The sequence below is a fragment of the Mytilus galloprovincialis genome, chromosome 1 (assembly GCF_965363235.1).
Source record: "Mytilus galloprovincialis chromosome 1, xbMytGall1.hap1.1, whole genome shotgun sequence".
Taxonomy (NCBI): domain Eukaryota; kingdom Metazoa; phylum Mollusca; class Bivalvia; order Mytilida; family Mytilidae; genus Mytilus; species Mytilus galloprovincialis.
This window is the reverse complement of record NC_134838.1, coordinates 47,813,780-47,835,638: the sequence shown is the minus strand read 5'-3', so window position 1 is coordinate 47,835,638 and position 21,859 is coordinate 47,813,780. Positions and strand designations below refer to the sequence as shown.

Below are 21,859 nucleotides of genomic sequence, written 5' to 3'. Positions count from 1 at the left end.
GTAAACTTAAAGTCATAAGAAACAAGTCACCGGTGAAAAATAATGTTCTTCCAATTCTTGAACCAATGCATACAAACATCATAAACTTAGTCTTCTGTGCACGAATTTATAATTTTTTTCGTGTAAATTTCGTATAATCGTCAATTTTTTTTTCAATCGGTCAGTGTTGTTGTGAAAATATGGCTGGTAATTTAAAGTTCGTGTTTTGAAGCCGAAGTTTAATGATTGTCACCCGTTTGTCAACAATTGACAAAAAATAAACAAAAAAGCACGGAAATTGAGCACGTGTTTAACATGAAAATTCAGATAATAGTTTATTTTAAGGACATCCATGCGTATTGTGATCACCGGATTTTTACGAGATGGGTCACACTGAGGTCACTTTGCATACGGAAAATATGTTGGGGGGAATTGGAAGGAAGCAATTAAAATAAAGTAAACTTCTTCTAAATATGAATAAATTAAAGAATTTTCTTCAGAAAAAAGTATATGTACAAAAGTTTTATAATGAAAACTATCCATTGAGTTATAAAAAAACATATGCATTATTTTTTTGGATTTGAGGTTTCTTATGACTTTAATTGTCTAATTGTGTAGCAGATATCCGATCTAGATGAAACATCACTTATACATATCATAGAGCAAAAGCAAAAGCAGCTGCTGTTTGTCACATTATGCTACTTGACTATAAAGTACCAATATACTTGAAAATATCCACAAAAAAAGTTTTATTTCAATACAACCATCAATTAAGGGACGACATCAAAAGATTGATGTAGAATAAAAAACTTAAATCAAATAGTTTGGGGGTGGGGGGGGGGGGGGGGGGTCAACATTGCTGCAAGTTTTGTTAATCTAAAATCGATTTTACATATATCCTTATTGGTCAATCAATTTTTCCCAAATTAAGTTAAGAGGGGGGGTGTGGGGGTCAGTGAAAAAACTATGTGAATTAAGTTTTTTATCCTTCATTGAACGTTTGATGTCGTCCCTAATGTCATAGTCAAATTTGTTCTAAAAATAATTAGCCATAAATTCTGAGAGGCAAAGATACCGAAGGGGCAGAAATATAGCTAACATACTTACATATTCAAACCAATCTCAAAGATATTATATACCGTTATGTTCAAACCTTATGATTTCAAAATCAATCATTATAGTACAGATGTACCTAACTGAACCCCTCCCCCAACTGATTCAACTTCCTCCTAACTGTCAATCACCTAATCGGCCAGCATTGTTTACCCTATGCAACACACCAGGTACACAAGGAAGGGCATTGATTGTTTGATATTAATAATTTTATGAGGAGTTTATCATTTGCGGGGTACTGACCCTATAGTTATTAATTATCCAGGGTCTTGCCCTTAAATACATTTAAACAACATGATTCACAAGTACTTCTGAGTAAATACTGGGAAAGGTCGATAGAAACAGTTAGCCCCTCTCACCTGGTTAACGATTTTTTCATATAAATACTATTTATGGAATATGAATTTCTTTTCAGTTGTACTTTTTCAAAACCACATCAGAAGTGTGAAATTTTTTTATTGAAGTTTAAAGATTAAAGTAATTCCTAAACATAAACAAGCGATTCAAATTGTGCTATGATTAGGAAGTCTTTAATGTTTGCTTAAACTTTCAAATGGTAAATATTTAGGCTATAAAACTTAACTTTTCTTTTCATATGTACATGAGAATTAAATATATTTGACACATTATTAAGCAAAAGTAGCTTCCAAAATCATCTAGCCTAAATAACGACAATATATATAGGGTTTATTGCACTCGTATTGAGGACAATTATGTCCATTGCAGGTGACCTGCATGCAACAAGAGAAAGTAAAGAAATCATAATTTATCACCAAGATGCAAAATTTTCAACTCTTTGCATATATCCTCTACATATATTTAAGGACAACCCATAATTTATTTAAAAACAATAAATTTTAACTTGTTAATGTGATTTTAATGCCACATACATGTAAATGTACATGTACAAATGTTACAAAAGATGAAAAATCTTTTTTTGGCATTTAAGTATTTTTTTCTCAATGAAGCACAACCCAAATTAAGAAATTATTGATACCATTCAAGTAAGATTATTGCCTGCCATGAGCAATGATGATAATCTATATATATATATATATATTTTATAATTAATCTTCCAAGAAACATTTCCAATTCTTTTTTATTTCAACTATAGCATAAATATATTTAAGAGAGAACTATTCAAGCAAATTCATCACCTAAAGATGCACACTTTCTTGCTCAGATACCAGAAATGGTATATGCATGTAGTCAACTTACAAAATTTATAGAGCCATTTTGTCATTTTGATCTTGTGACACTTTTTATGCTTTTAAAACACTTACCATCTACAAGAAGCCTGTAATGTATAAAGCAGGGAGACTAAATATGTCCAAGTTATCTAATCTACAATGTAATCAGGCCACTAGTATATCCTGGTCAACTTAATGTCCACTTGTTTTGTTTCAAAACATCCTGTTTAACAGTTTCATCAAAGGTTTTAAGGCTTAAGTCTGATTTTTCACAAAAATTATTCAACCTTTTTCATGATGGGCAGTTCAAACCACTAATAACATTACCTCACGTTTGGTCAAAATTATGCAAAATGTCCTCTTCCAAACAGCTTTAACTGTAACTTTATCTGCCCCTGTTTTTAATTGGACAAGACATGCAGCTTGAAAAACAAATTTTACACCTTTCGCCAAAAAAATATCCTGCAGTTCAAATTTTCAAACATGTGCAATGATGAAATTCAAACCCTTGTTTATATCTTTAGATATTTGGTGTCAATCTAAACACATGTCCTGATTATTTCTGCCCTAATCAACACAAGCCATAAATCTAATTCTTATATCTCAACAAGCATGATCAATTAATTACCTACATCAAAGGATTTATTACAGTGAACATAAATAAGTGTTAATTGGTAACACCTATATATATATGACCTTACAGGTTAATTGTCAAATCACTGATACAGTTATACATACTGTTATTGTTATCAAGTACCTTTAAAGATTAAACAGTTTGAAAAAAATGTTTGTACAAAGATTAACACTAACAATTCTGTCTTTTGATCTTCTTTCATAGTAATTTTTTTCAATTTCATTTTTTTTGATTAACCAGTAAAGTACCTTTGCATTCAAAAGAAATGAAGCCAAACAGAAAAGAAAAAAAGGGGGATTATAGTGAAGCTAATGTTTTTCTTATTCATCACTTGAGCATTTTTTTGTGTAAAATAATGAAAAAATGTGCAAAGTAATTGCAAGGGATACCGCACTTCTAAAAAGCTAGAGCTTTTTAAGACAACATCATTTCATTTTCCATGGATCAAATCTTTATACTGATAAACTAAAACATCCCAACTCTGTAATGACATTGTAGTTTCAGACAGCTTAAAATAATGCTAAATAAAACTGGGAATAAATTATATATAAAGAAAACATAATAGGTATAGAGTACAAACTAAAGGAAGAAAAATTATTTTACTGAACATGCTATAGCTTAACATAAAATAATTGTAAAGACGAAAATTTTATAAAAATCTATATTCTGAACCAGTGTGGGAATAACCAAGATTGGAAAAAACATATAAAATCCTGATTATTTACACTTAAAACCTACTCACCTAAAATCCCTCCTGTTTGCATAGCTACAATTTACAAAAATAATTCAAAACTATGGTCAAAATCAAACAACAAAATCATTAGACAAGTTAACCAACCACATACTCATTGACCTGACCACATTGTTTGCAAAGAATCATCACTTGAAGGCGTAACCAGTCCTGGGTAACAGTTGCAAGTTGGGAAAGGTGTTTCAGGCCACAGATCAAACATAAAAATAAAGGGCTAGGTGAAAATTTAATATCCCTGTTGTTTTACTGTAGCTAATTCAATTAGATTCTCATTTCACAGGTCGAGAACTCTAGATTTTCTGACGTCCGAATATATTTGCATAGTAATTTCCAAAACACAAGGCCAATATGGCCTTGAAAAACTGACCAATCGACTCAATGAACTACAATGCATTGTGGGCTACTACGAGTAAACTACTACTTAAAACACGTGGAATTAGTGGGAAAACAGTCAATTAATATATTGTCTGGGACTCTCATTACCAAAGTTTTTATTCTGCAAATATATTTAATGTAAAATATATAACGTAATCTTCAATTTGCATGCTCAGATTAAAAAAATATCGTTTATTGGCTTCACGATTCGACTTTCTTTTTCGCCTTGCAAAAGTAGTTGAACCGGTTTTGTGCATTGTTATAAATTGAACCTGCATTAATTTCACGACATGACACAGTGAAATATCCAATGAAGTGACCACTGTCCAGTAAGAAAATCATTTGAGCTCTTTAAACCTGTATAATGTCATTGCAAAATCACTTCTGCCTAGAAAAACACGAAACTTTCATTGAAACACTTCTTTCTGTACTGAATATGTATTTTTTTTTTATCCGGACCTGAACTAATAGTAAGAACATCATAATATTCAGTATGCTAAAAAGAAGTGTTATGAAAGCGGCAGGGGCGGGTCCAGCCATTTTAAAAAGGGGGGGTCCTAACCCTGGACAAAAGGGGAGGGGTTCCAACTACATGTCCCAATCCAAATGCACTGATCGTCCAAAAAAAGGGTCCATCCCCCGGAACCCCCGCCCCCTGGATCCGTCACTGAGCGGGTACGGTATATAGCTCAATACATTTTTATAGTTTAAATTCATCCATCGAAAATAACCGTTTGTTGCTAATTTTATCACAAAATATACCTCAGAGGTTTTTTTTATCGTTCGACTGCTGTCCTGTTGACATATGTAAAATATCTCCAATATTAAAAGTCTCTGGATCATAGTGGGTACCATATTACCTATTATTTTTTTCTAAAACGTGCTTTGTATATAGAAATAAGAAGATGAGGTATAAGAGCCAAATGAGACATCTTTCCAACAAAGACATAATTTAGTAAAGTAAGCAGTCATAGGTCCAATGCTGAAAAGTAAGCTATTAATGACCCAAAAATTACTTGTGTAAAACAATCCAAACAAAAAAAAAACAAAAAAAAAACAGCCCAATTAAATATATAAAAGGACAAGAAATCTATCCCATAAAAAAAATATATTGTATAGGAGCCTGTATTTCAGTGGTTGTCGTTTGTTTATGTGTTACATATTTGTTTTTCGTTCATTTTTATTTTATATAATTAAGGCCGTTAGTTTTCTCGTTTAAATTGTTTTACATTGTCATATCGGGGACTTTTATAGCTGACTATGTGGTATGGGCTTTGCTCATTGTTGAAGGCCGTACGGTGATCTATAAATGTTAATTTCTGTGTCATTTTGGTCTCTTGTGGACAGCTGTCTCATTGGCAATCATACCACATCTTCTTTTTTATCATAGATCCAACGCTGCAATTTTCACAAAACATATCAAATATTCCACCTTGTCGCACATACATATTGATAAAATCATTACAGCTTATTTATTATGCATGTGGAGCAAAACTTTGGTTAGCTTGCTTGCTTGTTTGTATATTGTACAAAATATACAATATACAAGTTAAACTATGCCTATATATATATATTGTTTAAAGATGTCAATCTTATTTTCAAAGCTTGTATAAACAACTATACAAACAAAGCAAGCAAACCAACCAAAGTTTTACTTTGCAGGTTTAAGAAATCAGCTGTAATGATTTTATTCAGTTTGACAAATGTCCGAGCCCGTTAAAAAACGAACAAACTAAAACTACAGTTGCTGACTTCACTACTTTAAAAAAAAAGGGAACAGTTTGGAAGTCTCATATACTGAAATGTGACCAACAAAAATACTTATAAATTTTGTTAACACTGCCATGTATGTAAATATTTCTTCGCCTTTTTTACGAACACAAAATTCAAGGATCCCACATTTGCCTTTAATTATCTATACGAACATTGCTGTACTCTTGAATATCAGCACCGGCTGTTATCGACGGCTTTCTTTACACCAGTAAGTTTGTCTCATGGGTAATTGTGTTTTTTCGCTGTTGTTTCGTTGCTTCTGGTGGACAAATACATGAAATCTCTGTGCCATCATCAAACATGTTAATGACTATATATCGGGTAATTCAATGCCTTTTTTCTTCACATAGAAACAACTCTTCGTTAATCTGAGCATGGAAGTAATACTTTATATCACGAACTATAAATGAGGATACACAAAATGAAAAACTAAGCGAAATTGTGAATCCCGCATTGCACGAAAAAATGTGTTGTATTTCAGTAAATAACACGTGTTCTTGGTTGATTGTAAACACGTAGTAGTCCATCATGCATTGTGACTCATTTAGTGGATTGGTCAAAAACCTAGGTAAAAATAAATTGCGTCACATGTAAATAAACAATTACATGTGCGAGAACATAAGTATGCTAATTTATGCATTTCCATATAAGGTAGTGGTCCCGACCTGTTTCACGGTACATGAAGTAACAATGGCAATCTGATTGTCCTTTGTAAAACTGATATCTATAAATCATTCTTGGTTCCTTTCTGTATGTCTCATGAAGTTTTGATCAAGTGTGTTCAATTTTATTTCAATTTTAGGATCCATGATGCTACATACTTATTGTCCTTAATGAATAACTGATACCTGTAAATCACCCCAAGGTCATTACTGTTGTCAAGAGTTATGTCCCTTTGTAGTAGTTTGTTTTCCAGCCCACAAGATAGCAGTCAATAAACTTGACTGTCAACCAATAAATAGATTGTAAAATGTTAATTTTATATATTACAATAATGAGGAACATAAAAACAATCCCAATTAATTTGGGTCTCTAGATGGAAATTGTCAGTCAGTTAGAGTGTTCTGAAATGCTCAGAGACCAGTGCTAGATCATATTTTTTCAAGTACAAAAAGATCACTGAAATCATTTGAAGTCAAAAGACCTCAGGGCATATGGCATCTGTTGCAAATATACAGGAGGAAATTGTTACAAAATAACTATTAAATTCTGAATTCTAGTCAAAATGAATGATAAGTAATGATATTAGATTTTTTTATCCATAACAATTGTATAGATTTCAATATTAGATAACACAGTCAGTCTATAAACATCAACCAGAAAAACTTTCAGTTGTTGATTATATAATATCCACAATTGCTAATTGGAAATTCATCCATCAAAAACTATTGCTTACATCTCAGCAAATAAACTCCCACTAAAAACATTTAAAGACAATGAGTTAATAATGATCTTGTAAATGAACAAAATATATTAACATCAAGACACATGTATTAAAAGTCTTACCAAAGTAAACTCTTTAAGAGCGATTTCATTTCAAGTATGCTCCACTTATATCCAATTTGAAAGTAATAATTTACGTGTTCTAATAAATCACTTTATTTTCCCCAAACACCTAACCACCTAATAACATTACAAAACCAAACACAACCATCAATTTCATTCTCAATTAACTTTTAATTTTCAATTTTCTGACTATTGTCCAGTAAATACAGTATTTTCATAAGGATGGTTGGCCTTTCCCTATTTAGGTACATTTTATTATTGTCCATAAATAAAGAACTACACCGACAATTGACAAGCTATAAAAGAAGTAAACATCTCAATTAAAAATCAAATTTCCACAGCGTTTAGAGTGACATGCCGTGAATTATTGAAAACGACATAGAAATCAATCTTTTTAAAAAATTCATAGATGTCAAGTTTCTAGTTTTTTACTTATGTAAGATAATAAAATTTCCATAAGTAACGACCACATTCACCTTATTTTGAACTAAATTCTAGTACATTTCGAACAATAATTTGAAAGATTAAAATCAAATTTAAATTTATGAATAACAATGATATTCCAACATTGTAACATTCAAATATTATTGCATAAAAACATACACAATTTGCTTTTATATAATGAACTTTCTGAATACACAGGTTGAAAATAACAAAATTAAAGCTTACTTAAAAGTCAAAGTTTGTAACCCATTTTGAATTTGTAGAATTTATAAGTCAGTTTAAGTGTAAAATAAGTAACATTTACATGTCAGTTAAATGTGTTGACTTTGTTAAATTTTGTTAATGTCAATACCCCTCTACTTGCTGGACAGGCTTAATTTTTTATTTCTTGAAAATTGCAAGAATAGTTTAATCTACTCAACGACTATTTTATTTGAGAAACTCAGTGACCTACTTTTCATTCTTCATGAGTTATGCATTTAGATTTGACATGAAGTTTAGAGCTACAATATGCTGAATACAAAGCTATCTAAAACTTGGTTAAAATCAAATATCGATGACTTTTAATAAAAAGAAAAACACAGAAAGACAGACAGACAGACTCATAACATACTTGACAAACTATATATATATATCAAATACAAGGAAAAACTAACACTATTGAAAGTGCTAAGACAACAGGATTTATAAATTATATCACAAATAATCCTCAAATCTCTCAAGAGATGTATTTAGGTCACCTTTTATACTTGTTTAATGACATCCTTAAAAGTCCTCTTGACTTCAAGTGGTTTGTGAAGGAAAACAATATTCTTATTGGTTAGACAACTGCAAAGTTAAGAATAACAATTTCATCAACTTGTTATGAAAAATTATGCAAATTGAAGTCAAAGGGTTGGTACAGAGTGTTCCTTTCATAACATAAACATGATACAATGCACTGGAAAATAATTGATGAAATTTAAGACAAGAAGTATTTTGTATTACAGAAGAACTCTGTACCATTATGTAACTGTCTCTTCAGAGATTAAAGTCCAAAGTATATTTTAATGACATACTTCCAACTGCTGTCTCTGAACAAAAAACTTATGTTTATATGCGGTTTTCCCAGAACGAAATGTTTTTTTCTGCATGTTATTACCTAATACTTTTATTGGTAACTTGTCCAATGTACTAGTGTATTGCTCCCCATCCCCCAATTTATCATGTACAAGAAGTTTAAGGTACTTTTGTCTTTAAGACTTAAATGTTACCAAACTTAAAAAGACCTCAATATCTAGGAAGAACGAAAAGCAAGGTTAACATTTTTGTAGTAATCTTTGATCCTTTCTACAATAGTCCAACCTATACTTGCAAGGTCTTTCCCCAATACAGGTCCTTTAGAAAATCAAGATTTGTGGATGGACAAAAATTCTTTGCATAAACATTTATATTTCTCTTGAAACTACTAGGTATTTCATAATAAGGCTGTAACGAGCTATTTTGAACCTCTTAAAATATATTTAGCTAATGCAAATTGCAACTCAGTCTCTTTTCTGAACATTAATTAAAACATTCAGGTACAAATATCTAAAAAGCACCTTCAGACTTTGCCCAGTTACCAGACTCAACAGACAGAATGATAGATACATATATGTCTGTCAGACTGTTATGAAAATTTGAAGGATCAGCAACAAAAATAAGTACAATTGGGAACTCTGGAATTTATATTCAGTTTTTCATCAATTTGCATCATTTTGTTTATGACGTCAACTGACTTATATCTCTGACATTTCACAGTTATTTTCACCCTTCTAAACATTATAAGTTCCCTCCAGAAAAAAATGTCCCCACAAAAGTAAATTTTATAGAAAATAATTGATCATACCTTTCATTGTCTATAATAGGGCTCCACATCATAAAAGCCATGTTCCTGTATTGAAATTAACTTTCAAATTTTCTAATCAAAATGATGACAGGTGTATTATATATAATATAACCTATTATCATTCAAATCATATCAGTTTACACGTTTTGAATTCCTGTGTGACAAAAGGGGAATAACTCTTACTCCCAAAGACATCAAAGAAGTAAACAACTTTATAATAAATAACAAAAACATCAAGACATTCTTCTTAACCTAATGTTTATTTAGTGCATTTATTATTTTCTTTTTATTGGCAATGATGTAAATGCATCACATACTTCTTTAATCTGGTGTGGAAGAATTTCTTACTTCTAAGCCAAAATAAACTAAAAATCTCAACAATTATCACTGCAAAATATGAGAAAATTGTCATACATGTATCTCCTTTCAGTTTGAGCCAAAAATGACTATTAAATAAGCGAGTATTTCCAGCACATTTAATATAATATTGATACTATTAGATGTTCAGTCAACAAGATTTATTTTCCATTCTTTGAATATCATAACTTTTGTGCTTCTTGAAGAGCGTCTATTCTTTTAGCTAATCAGAATTGTGACCAAGATTATTTGAGTTAAACATTTTCAATGAGCTTCACATAACAGAATTAAAATTAAATCATGTATTTGTAACAATAAAATGTTATAACATGCCATATACTAGAAAATAAACCTTAAGGTTTATGTACACTCTAAGACATAAGCCCGAATTTCCAGCTACTTTGTAGCTGTGGTCTTATCAGACATCATGCTGATGCCAATTACCCCAGACCATGCATCATGCTGGGTTTGTTGATCATAATCCCCCAAATAACTGGTCACATACATATTATCATACTTAATATATATATCATTTTCAGTACAGTTACAAATGTGTATAAATGATTCCTAGTGAATATTGATATAGAAATTGAATAATAAAGTTTGATCATGTGAAAAGTAAAATCACAAAAATACTGAACTCCGAGGAAAATTAAAAAAGAAAGTCCCCAATCAAATGACAAAAATCTAAAGTTCAAACACATCAAACAAATGGATAACAACTGAAAGTTTACACCAGAAGTTGAAATAAAAACAGAAAACTATTACAGTAATTTTATCATAATTAATGTTAATATTTTAAAGTGATTAAGTTTTTATTGTAATTTATAGTATGTAATATGTTAATTGTTTGGCACAGTAGCAAATGTTACACCTGTTTAAAAAAAGATGACATAAATCTGATGTTGTCAAACAATTATGGGTATGATAGAAAAGAAGAGAACACATTGATTAACACATTCTATATTGTTTTGAAGAAAAAAGGGGGATTGTCATCTGGAGGTTTAATTGATTTTTTTCGTTTTCTGGTAATCAAATTGTTTTTTTTTAAATGAAAATCAGTTCTTTTGACCACATTGATTTTGTGTCACAAACCTATGCTGTGTCAAATATTCAATCACAATCCAAATTCAGAGCTGTTTTAAGCTTAAATGTTGTGTCCATACTTGTTCGACTGTTCCGCTTTCGACCTCTGCAGGAAATCTGGTTTGCTGTCACTCTTAAGTTAATTTTGGAATAGGGCTCTATCATGCATAGATCATAGTACTTAAAGAAAAGGAGTTTTTAAAGTCCTCCCCCTTTTTAAAAACATCTGGAGTTTTTTACTGTTAATTTCTAGCTGTGTAAAGTTAACTTAGAATTAAAAGCAAGTAGCAATTAAAATTTAATTTGAGCATGTTTATTTTGATATAGTATAGAAAAACCGTAAATTTAATCGAAATTGATAGAAAACTAAGAAAAATACCAGATTTAAATAAAAGGGGGAGGGCTAAAAAAGTTGTCTTTTGGCCAATACCTATGGCATAGACCAGATCATTTTTCAAAGTTAGGCTAATCGTTTATGGTAACTTTTTAATTTTCCCTGATTTCACATCAGTTTGAAAAAAATCAAAGTTATTTAAGTTTATTAAATATAGAAAAAAAGGTGAGGAACAAAATTATTTCATATACGTGTAAATGCAGGGAAAGTAGTCCATAACATCGAAATAAACTAAACATGCATATTATTATTTTTTTAATATATATTTTTTCTTTAGGATTTTTTTTTTCTTCAAATTTATTGTTCAGAAATACAATGAAGCTAGGAGGAAAGACACAGAGAAATATAAATTTATAGCTTATCATTTTGTGATCCACATGTGGTTATAATTAGTGAATCACTAAGAAAGTGTGTCCACATAATTTATATCTAACTGATTACTGATAACATGCTGAGATAGATTTATAGAAAAATATTTGGAAATCCGGGTTTATGTCTTAGAGTGTGTACCCTTCTGTAGTCATTTTTGTACGAACTTTTCAAACTTCAATTGTATCAAAACTACAGATAAAATGAATAATAGAGATAGGCCATTTTGTACATATTCCAAGGGGAAACTTGATGCAAAGCATTATTTTTTACTGTTCCATTGCATTTTATAGAAAAAGAGGACTTTGTGGCAAATAAATCAAGATTTTTATAGAAAATCCACAGCCTTTATCCTTGTACTCTCATATTTGGCAATTTGATGACTGATAGATATAGGATTATTGCATGCAGTGCTAGCATTGATTTCCTTAAAACAAGTTTATAAATGTAGTTATTGGTTAAGACAAGTATAAATATGGCCAAAATCAAGTACACCTTTTAGGGTGCGCTCGACTTTAGTGACTCAGCACGAGGTGTTTTGGAATTTACAGGTTACTTAGAACTTTTTGTAAAAAATAAACACTAGCACATCAAAGAAAATCAAGTGAGTAATTTATGTTTCAAATTTTATAACAAAAATCTCTGTATTAAAGGCTGTGGATTTTCTATAAAAATCTTGATTTATTTGCCACAAAGTCCTCTTTTTCTATCAAATGCAATGAAACAGTAAAAAATAATGCTTTGCATCAAGTTTCCCCTTGGAACATGTACTAAATGGCCTATCTCTATTATTTATTATATCTTTAGTTTTGATACAATTGAGGTTTGAAAAATTCGTACAAAAATGGCTACAGAAGGGTACATAAACCTTAAATAAAAATATCCAAATGGTTGTTCACAATATTTTGGCTATAACTGGAAGGTTTCTTCAACTAGGATTTGCCATTTTGATGAAGGTTGGTGGCTCTCAAGTATTACCCAAGCTTCCCCTGCCAGTATAAACTGGCCACCATGATGTAGTACAGTTTGCTGTAAGTAGTTTACTTTTCCAAATTGTGAGTTGGATTGAGAGTTGTCTCGTTAGTACTCATACCACATCTTCTTATATCTATTAAACACCAATCAATCAATCAATCATGAAATTTCTTGAGTATTCATTGTTTTCTTCCTGTCCCATTTCTAAAGAAGCTGTATGTAGCAGAGAGTGAGAAATTTAACACAGTACTTTAACATACAATCTCAGCAATGTACAATTTTACTACAAAGCATAAAAATAGTTTTTTTTCTGTATCATACAGATCAGCTCAGCAATAATTTATACTAACTGTTTTTTTCCCATGGTTACTTTGTTAAATATTGTGAATTCATTATCATTTACTGGATTACATTTTCTGTGTATATCATGGGTACAGGTGAACAACAAATATTAATGTTCCAATGAATTATAAATCTTCTATAAGAAATCAGAATTTGGCCAAACCAAAACATAATATATCAGCAAAAATTATGTTTTTTTTGTCATTCGGCAAAACAATTGATGACAATGAATATAAATGACTCTATAGCAGTTAGAAAATTAGGATTCCATTGGAATAGGATTCATGGGCAAGTCCATAACAAAGTATTCAATTTCATCTTAATGGTCCAGTGCTAAATAGAGATTACTATTTCCTATTTTTTTCTAAATACAAAAATATACATGCATATAACAAGTACATGTATTACCATCAGGGGACACACAAATGTTGAGTTAAACAACTTGGGGCTTTATTACAGGCTTATTAAGTTATCTCCCTTCTTGGCTCTGTTTTCTCAGGGTGTGGGTAGATTCTGGATAGGAAACATACTGGTTTGTTTCAATGCAAGAGGTCAACGGATGTCGTGGACATATGTCATAGGTAAAACAAATATTCTGTAAAATGTTATTTGTTGCTTCCTTACTGAACTCAGGCAGCATGTTTGAGTAAGATTCACTATTTCAAAGAAGGTTACAAACATGCTTGTTATAGTCATTTACAGCATAAGCTACTTCTAAGGGATGAAAAAATCCAATAAATTCACACCACCCACGTGTAATTGATATTATAAACAAACCATATATATAATCAATGATCAATTCTAAACATAGAAAAACAAATAACTTCAACAAAGCATCAATGTTATCCCCAGGGCCTTTTGGTACCATGGTAAACTAATGTTATGATATATTGCTTGAATGTGAATTATATTCCCACTTATTTTCATTGAAGGGATGCTATAATCTCTCAAAGTTCGTGGTTACCAGCGCTGTCAGTCAAGGCTTTTAAATACTCTGTGGCAAAGCTAAACTAAATTCAAACAATATGGTGGGAGGGTGAGGGGTCCGTAACAATGTGCACCAAAGTCAGGGCAAAATATTCAGTTTGTTGATTATGGCCATCATCCAGTAGAAGGAACTTCTGAAGACCTGTTGGTGACCTTCTGCTGTTGTCTGTTCTATGGTCGGGTTGCTGTCTCTTTGACACATTCCCCATTTCCATTCTCATTTTATTCTGTGAAGTTTATGAGAACAATATATACTGAACTCCCACAGCTCTTATGAGAAGAATAAAGATTAAAATATAAGTAACTGTTGTTTTTAGGTAAAATATGACAAAGTTAATAGGATAAGAAAGAAAATATAGGGATGAAGGATCACTAGGGTAGAAAGAATCTTAATTCTAAGCCCCCCCCCCCCCCCCCTTCCTCCTTATTCAAATTAAAAAAATAAGTTTGCGCCAAATACGAGAAAATTGGGTGGTACATATATTCAAAATGATACATATTTTTGGCAGTTTTGAATTAATCAACAACCTTTTGAACTCACTCAGGAGACATTCTGAGACATATAAGATCACTTTTTGTTGACAAACAATATTAACTTATTATCTACAAGCTCTTTTGTAGTTGGCATGGTTTCTGTTTCATTCCTATTAACCCAAATCTCCCTTTTATTTATAAATACCTTTTCTCTGGAACTGTTAAAAACTTTTTTACAGAAGAGTTTGTAACAGACTCACTGTCATCCTCAAAAGCTGGATTACTTTCAATTAAAACAATCTGGGGAATGGTTTCAAACGAAGAAGCTATCTCTGGTGGACCCATGTTATTAACAAACACCTTTTCGTCCCAAAAGCCATCACTGTCATAAAGGTCGTCCTGACTTTCACCGTAATATCCACTCCCTTTATCCTTCAGAAAATTATTAGGACGTCGGCAAAAACATTGCACAATCAAACTACGGACCCAATTAAGGGCCATAACTTCATTCCGGACAAGTCAACATTCTTATGTAGAGTAGGTAATTTCCAATATTCCCAATCAGGCCAAAATCTATGAATGTAAATGAACAAAAACTCCTAACGTATATAATTAATCTAAAAGAAGAATATTCGATTCTAAATTTCTCAATGGAAAAATGGCACAAGGCATTGATTTTTCACAACTATTCAATATTCCAGGCAATCCTACAAGTATCATTTTGTATGCTATCAATGTCAGTTCTGTTTGAGCTTAGGCCAAAAACAGATCAACATAAATTCCAGCGGAATACATCACTTTCTCAAATAATATACAAACAATTAAGTATGTATACAATGCCTTGTTAACAGAAATATAAGCAGCTGTTTTCCACGATGATTTTTCTTTTTTCAAGACAGTCAGCAAATTACAACATCATTAATAGTAAATGACCACAGCATCTTAAGTAGGTAATCCAGGTGAAAGAACGCAGGTAAATATTTGTTGATTTCAAACATAGAGCTCGTAAATTTTTATGTTTTCAAAGTATGTCAATAGATATGACAAAAGAAGATTGCACTATATGAAAACCGGACATCTTTTAACATTTAAAATAAATGATTTATGGAAACATACAAGTACATCTGTCAGAGACATAACATAATCATTTTCGTCACACAAAAAAAACAGGTGAGTTGAACAGGTGAAGAACCCTAAGACAAATTTTGTGTATTGAAAAACATGCAAGTCATGAGTGTTTCAACAACTCAACCATGACAAGTTTTTGATTAAAAAATTAAGAGAGAATAATTTATGCAAACTTTATAAAAACCACAAATCATAAATAATTCATAAATCAAGTTTATTTCTACAATTTTGTGCTGACACTGGTGGGAAATGGTAATTAAGGCCTTGGATATCTGTGTATTTACATGTTGCATGATTGATGAGAAGAAGTACCATACAGGTCACCACACGAATCTCATACCTGCAGGTGAGCATGTCAGGATATAATGCCATCTTTCATGTTCTACAAATTGTCTGATGGATGGGTAGCTTTGATCAATGTTCAGCACTGCAATGTTTACCTGATCTGGTCTATTTATAGAGTAACAGCTGGGTGAGCATGATAGCTCTTCCTGAATTACAACTGACAGCACTGTACCAGGCAAGGGAATTGAACCAAGGACTCCTGGTATAGTTCCCCACATAGGTAAAGGAATACCCCACTAATGCATCGTTTGAATGAATCCTAAGCACCTTTTATTGAAGCATAGGAACAAAATATAGTCAAATAATAGAATATTAGGACTGCAAGCACAAAATTATGGGTAGTAACCTGTAAATATATTGCTTAGCCATTTTCTAATTTTTCGTATCATAACCATAACACTTGGTTCCAATTTAAAATGAATTACCGAAAAAAGATCTTTAACAAGATATGAAGATGCTTGAATCAGTGCAACAACAATTGAAAGATAGATAGACAGGGAGGGGGGCAGATATCAGAGTGGAGCTACATCATCTTTGCATAAGGCCTTTGGCAGTTGAACCATTCATCCTCTATTTTTTCTTAGTTATACAAATTAGTTGGGGTTTTTATGTGTATGTACAGCACTATTCATAAAATATAACATGCCTTAAAACTTGCATTTCATATAATGACACTATATTTTGAATCAAAATGGTCAATTTAATTCAGCTTCATGAATAATACAATTATAATTTTAATAATGAAAAAAATATCAAAATATCTTCAGAACATAAATCAGATATCAATAAATTTATTAAGAACTTTGTCACTTCATTCTATTACAATTTACATTGTACCAAGGAATTGTATGATGAAAGGGGAATAACTCTAACTGCCTTCAAAAAAGTTTTCATTTCAGTGTATTATATTTTTCAGCTAAACTATTTTTAGATAAAACAAACTGTTTTCAATTCAATTAATTTATCTAGACTGATAAAACTTAATAAAATAATGATATGCAATCTACTTTAATGAAATTTGTTATCAAACATAAAAAATATGCAAGATTATTCAAATATTTCTGAACTTTAAAAAGCTCTTAATCAACAAGTTATCACATTAGAACAGTAACCTCTAGCATTAGAAAATATTATGACGCAAGCAAAATAACCCCAAAATCTAGATAAATAATAACAATATCCCACAGGGTCTGATAGCAGCATGCTCAAGATTTACTTTTGTCTCGGCTTACAATACAAATAAATGACAACACTAGTTACTTTCCCCTTCTGGATAAAAATCTTTGTTCATTTCTTGTCATTTCTTCTCGATTTTCATTAATCAACAGTGTCATTGGTTTAATATGTGCACATGATAAAGTAAGGAATACATATTATTAAACCACAAAACAAAACCACAACAGTTAACTGTTCATGGAAAACATTTTTTTCTTAATGTAAACATAAGATGTACTTTGACTAATACAACTGATAAATATCCTTGTCAAAGAAACGAAAATTGTTATATTTATAATACTTCATTTGTCATTGATATTGAGAAATAAAAAAATAAAATATAAATTTGTGATGAGTCTTACTTGACTATCATGACCATAATAATGCATGCACCAACATTTCATTCTGTACATTTTTAATTGCAATTTCAACAATTGTTCGCCTATCTCAGTTTTTTATTAAAATTCCACCCTGACTTGGATTAAGAGTTTTTCTACTGTCTTGTGTAATTAATGAGTATCCGTTCTTTTTAAACTATAAATAAAAGAACCTTGAGCTTCCATTACTAAATAAGTATATTTAAGGAATAAACTTTTCAAGTTTGACTGAAAAATGGCAAAGTCTGTCTCAGCCTCAGGAAATTGAGGCTGTTGACCTAACAAACAATAAGAAAGTGCATGCTCTTTTTAAATGATGGACAACATCTGAAATTTACAAAAGAACACCTACAAGTTCCATAACCAGTAGACAAGACTTGAGGGCAATGAACATCCACACTTTTCCAATCAACAGTTTTATCAGATCCTTGTTCTGGACAGACTTTTATGTCAATACAACATCTATCTAACATCTATCTGTTAATGAAAACAACTTATTTCCTATACCTTCAGGGAACCTACATATCTTTTTTTTATACAGATAAATATTTTTTCTATACAAGAAAATTGTTTAAAAAAACAACCAATCAATATCTAACTGGTCTGCCACAAGAGGTTTTCACCTCAAACCAAAATATATCACATATGTTCTCATAGGACAACTGTCATAACAAAGTAAACACACATGATATATTTCAACTGGGGGAATGTTCTAATATCTTTCATCAGAAAGGGCTACAGGCTCCATAAACAAATAAACTCAAATTGTTTCTTTCTCCCAATGGTCTTTCAAATACTGCTGGTTTCAATTGTAGTTTATGAAGAATGGGACTGTTGTATCTGATATTTTTTTCTTGAGAGGCAATATTCAAACAAATGCTACTTCAGCTGGATTCCTGTAGAAGCAGCTTTCTTTTTCTAATTAAGAAATAATTGATGCAAGCTATACTTTATTGTAGTTTTAACATGGGTAGGCCTTATATTCGTGATTATTTTTGCCAGAGTCATAGTGAGGGCTAAAATAACACGAATTTTGAATTCGATTCTGAATAGGACAATTAATTTCTATGTTTGATAAGTATAAGCGTTTAGCGTTTGTGTAGGCTCTTCCATGAACCTCCCTTTTAGTTTGTAAAGAAGCAAACGACTAGCACTGTGATTTTTCAGAAGGAGGCATTTGAACAGCCAGCATGAACGGTTGTTGTATCTAGGTCCAATATGTCAATATTGGAATGTAACACATTACAGTCATTATAAATGAATTAGTAACATCATGTGCAACATTTAAGAGTTTGAAAGTGTTTTAAAGTTAAGGAAATATATTAAGTGCGTAATATTTGATAAAATTCATTATCCTGAAGAAGTCAATACACGCATGTGCAAACAAATATTATTGGATTTAGAGCATGGGTTTGGTCACAAAGCGAAAGAAGCACGTCATATTAGAATTTCAAATTAATCACAGAAAACATAGTGGAGTTGCTATTTCTTGAAGGACTCAAATGGGAAAAAAGACCAAATATGTATCTACGAACATTGTAAATTCTGAAATTAAGGCAAACACCATCATTATCAACACTCTGAAATTATAACTATTTCCTTAGAATACAAGTATGGCTTTTACACGATTACCTATGACCAAGTATCATATCTTTTGCATTAATTTATTATTTACACTGGTAAATTAGCCAATCAGTCACCAGTGAGCAAGTTAATTAGTGCACTGCACTATGGTAGAATACATAATAGACATTATACAGGGGAATATATCAGCTATTTCATTAGAAAGAAGTAAAAATTACAATAAAAGATACATGATCCTGTCGATAATTGTTTTATACTGAAAAACTTTAGATTTTTACTGTTTAAAGTGCTCTATCCCAAGTCAGGAGGCTGAAATTCAGTGGAGGTTGTATGTTTATGTGTAACATATTGTTTTTCATTCATTTTTTCATATAAATAAGGCTGTTAGTTTTCTCGTTTGAATTGTTTTACATTGTCATTTCGGGGCCTTTTAAAGCTGACTATGTAGTATGGGCTTTGCTCATTGTTGAAGGCTGTACTGTGACTTATAGTTGTTAATTTCTGTGTCATTTTGGTCTCTTGTGAACAGTTGTCTCATTGGCCATCATACCACATCTTCTTTTTTATCTGAACTAATTTAGATATGGGACAGTTTTATTACAAGAGTGCACACGCTGAAATGTCTCGCCTTCTATACTAATCATTGATATTATGTTGATAGTCCTAGGTATAAAGCTAAGCTTTATTACAACTGTCACATAAACTTAACATTAACCAAGATAACTAAACAAAGACCAATGAACCTTGAAAATGAGGTCAAGGTCAGATGAAACATGCCAGGCAGACATGTACAGCTTACAATGCTTCTATACAACATATATAGTTGACCCATTACTTATAGTTTAAGAAAAATAGACCAAAACACAAAAACTTCACACTATGCAATGAACCGTGAAAATGAGGTCACGGTCAAATAAAACCTGCGCAACTGACATAAAGATCATAAAATATTTCCATACACCAAATATAGTTGACCTATGGCATATAGTATTAGATAAAAAGCCCAAAACTCAAAAACTTAACTTTGACCACTGAACCATGAAAATGAGGTCAAGGTCACATGACATCTGTCTGCTAAACATGTACACCTTACCATTATTCCATACAACAAATATAGTAGACCTATTGCATATAGTATGATAAAAACAGACCAAAACACAAAAATTTAACTATAACCACTGAACCATGAAAATGAGGTCAAGGTCAGATGACACCTGCCAGTTGGACATGTACACCTTACAGTCCTTCCATACACCGAATATACTAGCCCTATTGCTTATAGTATCTGAGATATGGACTTGACCACCAAAACTTAACCTTGATTACTGATCCATGAAATGAGGTCGAGGTCAAGTGAAAACTGTCTGACAGACATGAGGACCTTGCAAGGTACGCACATACCAAATATAGTTATCCTATTACTTATAATAAGAGAGAATTCAACATTACAAAAAATTTGAACTTTTTTTTCAAGTGGTCACTGAACCATAAAAATGAGGTCAAGGACATTGGACATGTGACTGACGGAAACTTCGTAAAACGAAGCATCTATATACAAAGTATAAAGCATCCAGGTCTTCCACCTTCTGAAATATAAAGCTTTTAAGAAGTGAGCTAACACCGCCGCCGCCGCCGCCGTAGCCGCCGGATCACTATCCCTATGTCGAGCTTTCTGCAACAAAAGTTGCAGGCTCGACAAAAATTAAAACGCACCAAACCACATGTACACCAACATTATAAAGGACTTAACCACAGGCTGACAGCATTGATTTTTATATGAAATATTAACCTATCTATTAAATTTCTTATCCTAATAGGAATGCAATGTAAGCATGAATACATTAAAAGCTGTGCATATATCATTTAATCTTTTAATTTTCCCTGCATTCATCACTTTTTAGAAGAAAGTCTACATTTGTAAAGATAAACCAAATTGAAGGACCTGAAAAGTCATTTCAATGTATGTAACTTATGTCACTGAACTAAATATCTTAATAAAATACAATGAGAATGCACCAAGATTATCTTCCTCAATAGTCAACAACGCATTTGTCAAAACATTCATCAACTGAAGAAAACAGTTTATGTACAGTATATCTATACTGAGCTTTAAAACCAGTGTTGACAAATTATTGTCACATGCAATATAAAATTGAGTAAGGAAACAAAGAATGTGTCAAAGAGACATCAACCCGACAAGGATGATTACATAGCCAAAGCCACGGATGAGTCTTCAGCACAGCAAGAAACAAGAATGTGTCCAAAGTACACGGATGCCCCACTCGCACTATTATTTTGCATGTTCAATGGACCATGAAATTGGGTAAAAAACCTAATTTGGCATTAAATTAGAAAGATCACACCATAGGGAACATGTGTACTAAGTTTCAAGTTGATTGGACTTCAACTTCATCAAAAACTACCTTGACCAAAAACTTTAACCTGAAACTCACACTTTCATTTTCTATGTTCAGTGGACCGTGAAATTGGGGTCAAAAGTTTAATTTGGCTGTAAAATTAGAAAGATCATATCATAAGGAACATGTATACTAAGTTTGAAGTTGATTCGACTTCAGCTTCATCAAAAACTACCT

General features: G+C 31.6%; 1 protein-coding gene across 12 annotated transcripts in view; it reads right to left on the bottom strand.

The window, feature by feature from the left end:
* LOC143076340 (IQ motif and SEC7 domain-containing protein 1-like) overlaps positions 1-21,859 on the bottom strand; it is a 97,560-nt gene that overhangs the window by 46,150 nt on the left and 29,551 nt on the right. For 2 of the 12 annotated variants that reach the window (XM_076252069.1, XM_076252154.1), the window contains exons 1-2: positions 14,822-14,976; positions 3,659-3,682 (exon numbers count right to left, since the gene is read on the bottom strand). The exons of 3 other annotated variants lie outside the window; for them this stretch is intronic. In XM_076252069.1, coding sequence (XP_076108184.1) covers positions 3,659-3,682; positions 14,822-14,961 — 164 coding nt within the window. In that variant the 5' untranslated portion in view covers positions 14,962-14,976. Of the gene's footprint in view, positions 1-2,375; positions 2,521-2,609; positions 2,762-3,658; positions 3,683-7,321; positions 7,366-9,632; positions 9,689-14,821; positions 14,977-21,859 lie in introns of those variants that run through there. 7 more of the 12 variants (XM_076252084.1, XM_076252108.1, XM_076252076.1 and 4 more) reach the window with 6 other exon arrangements.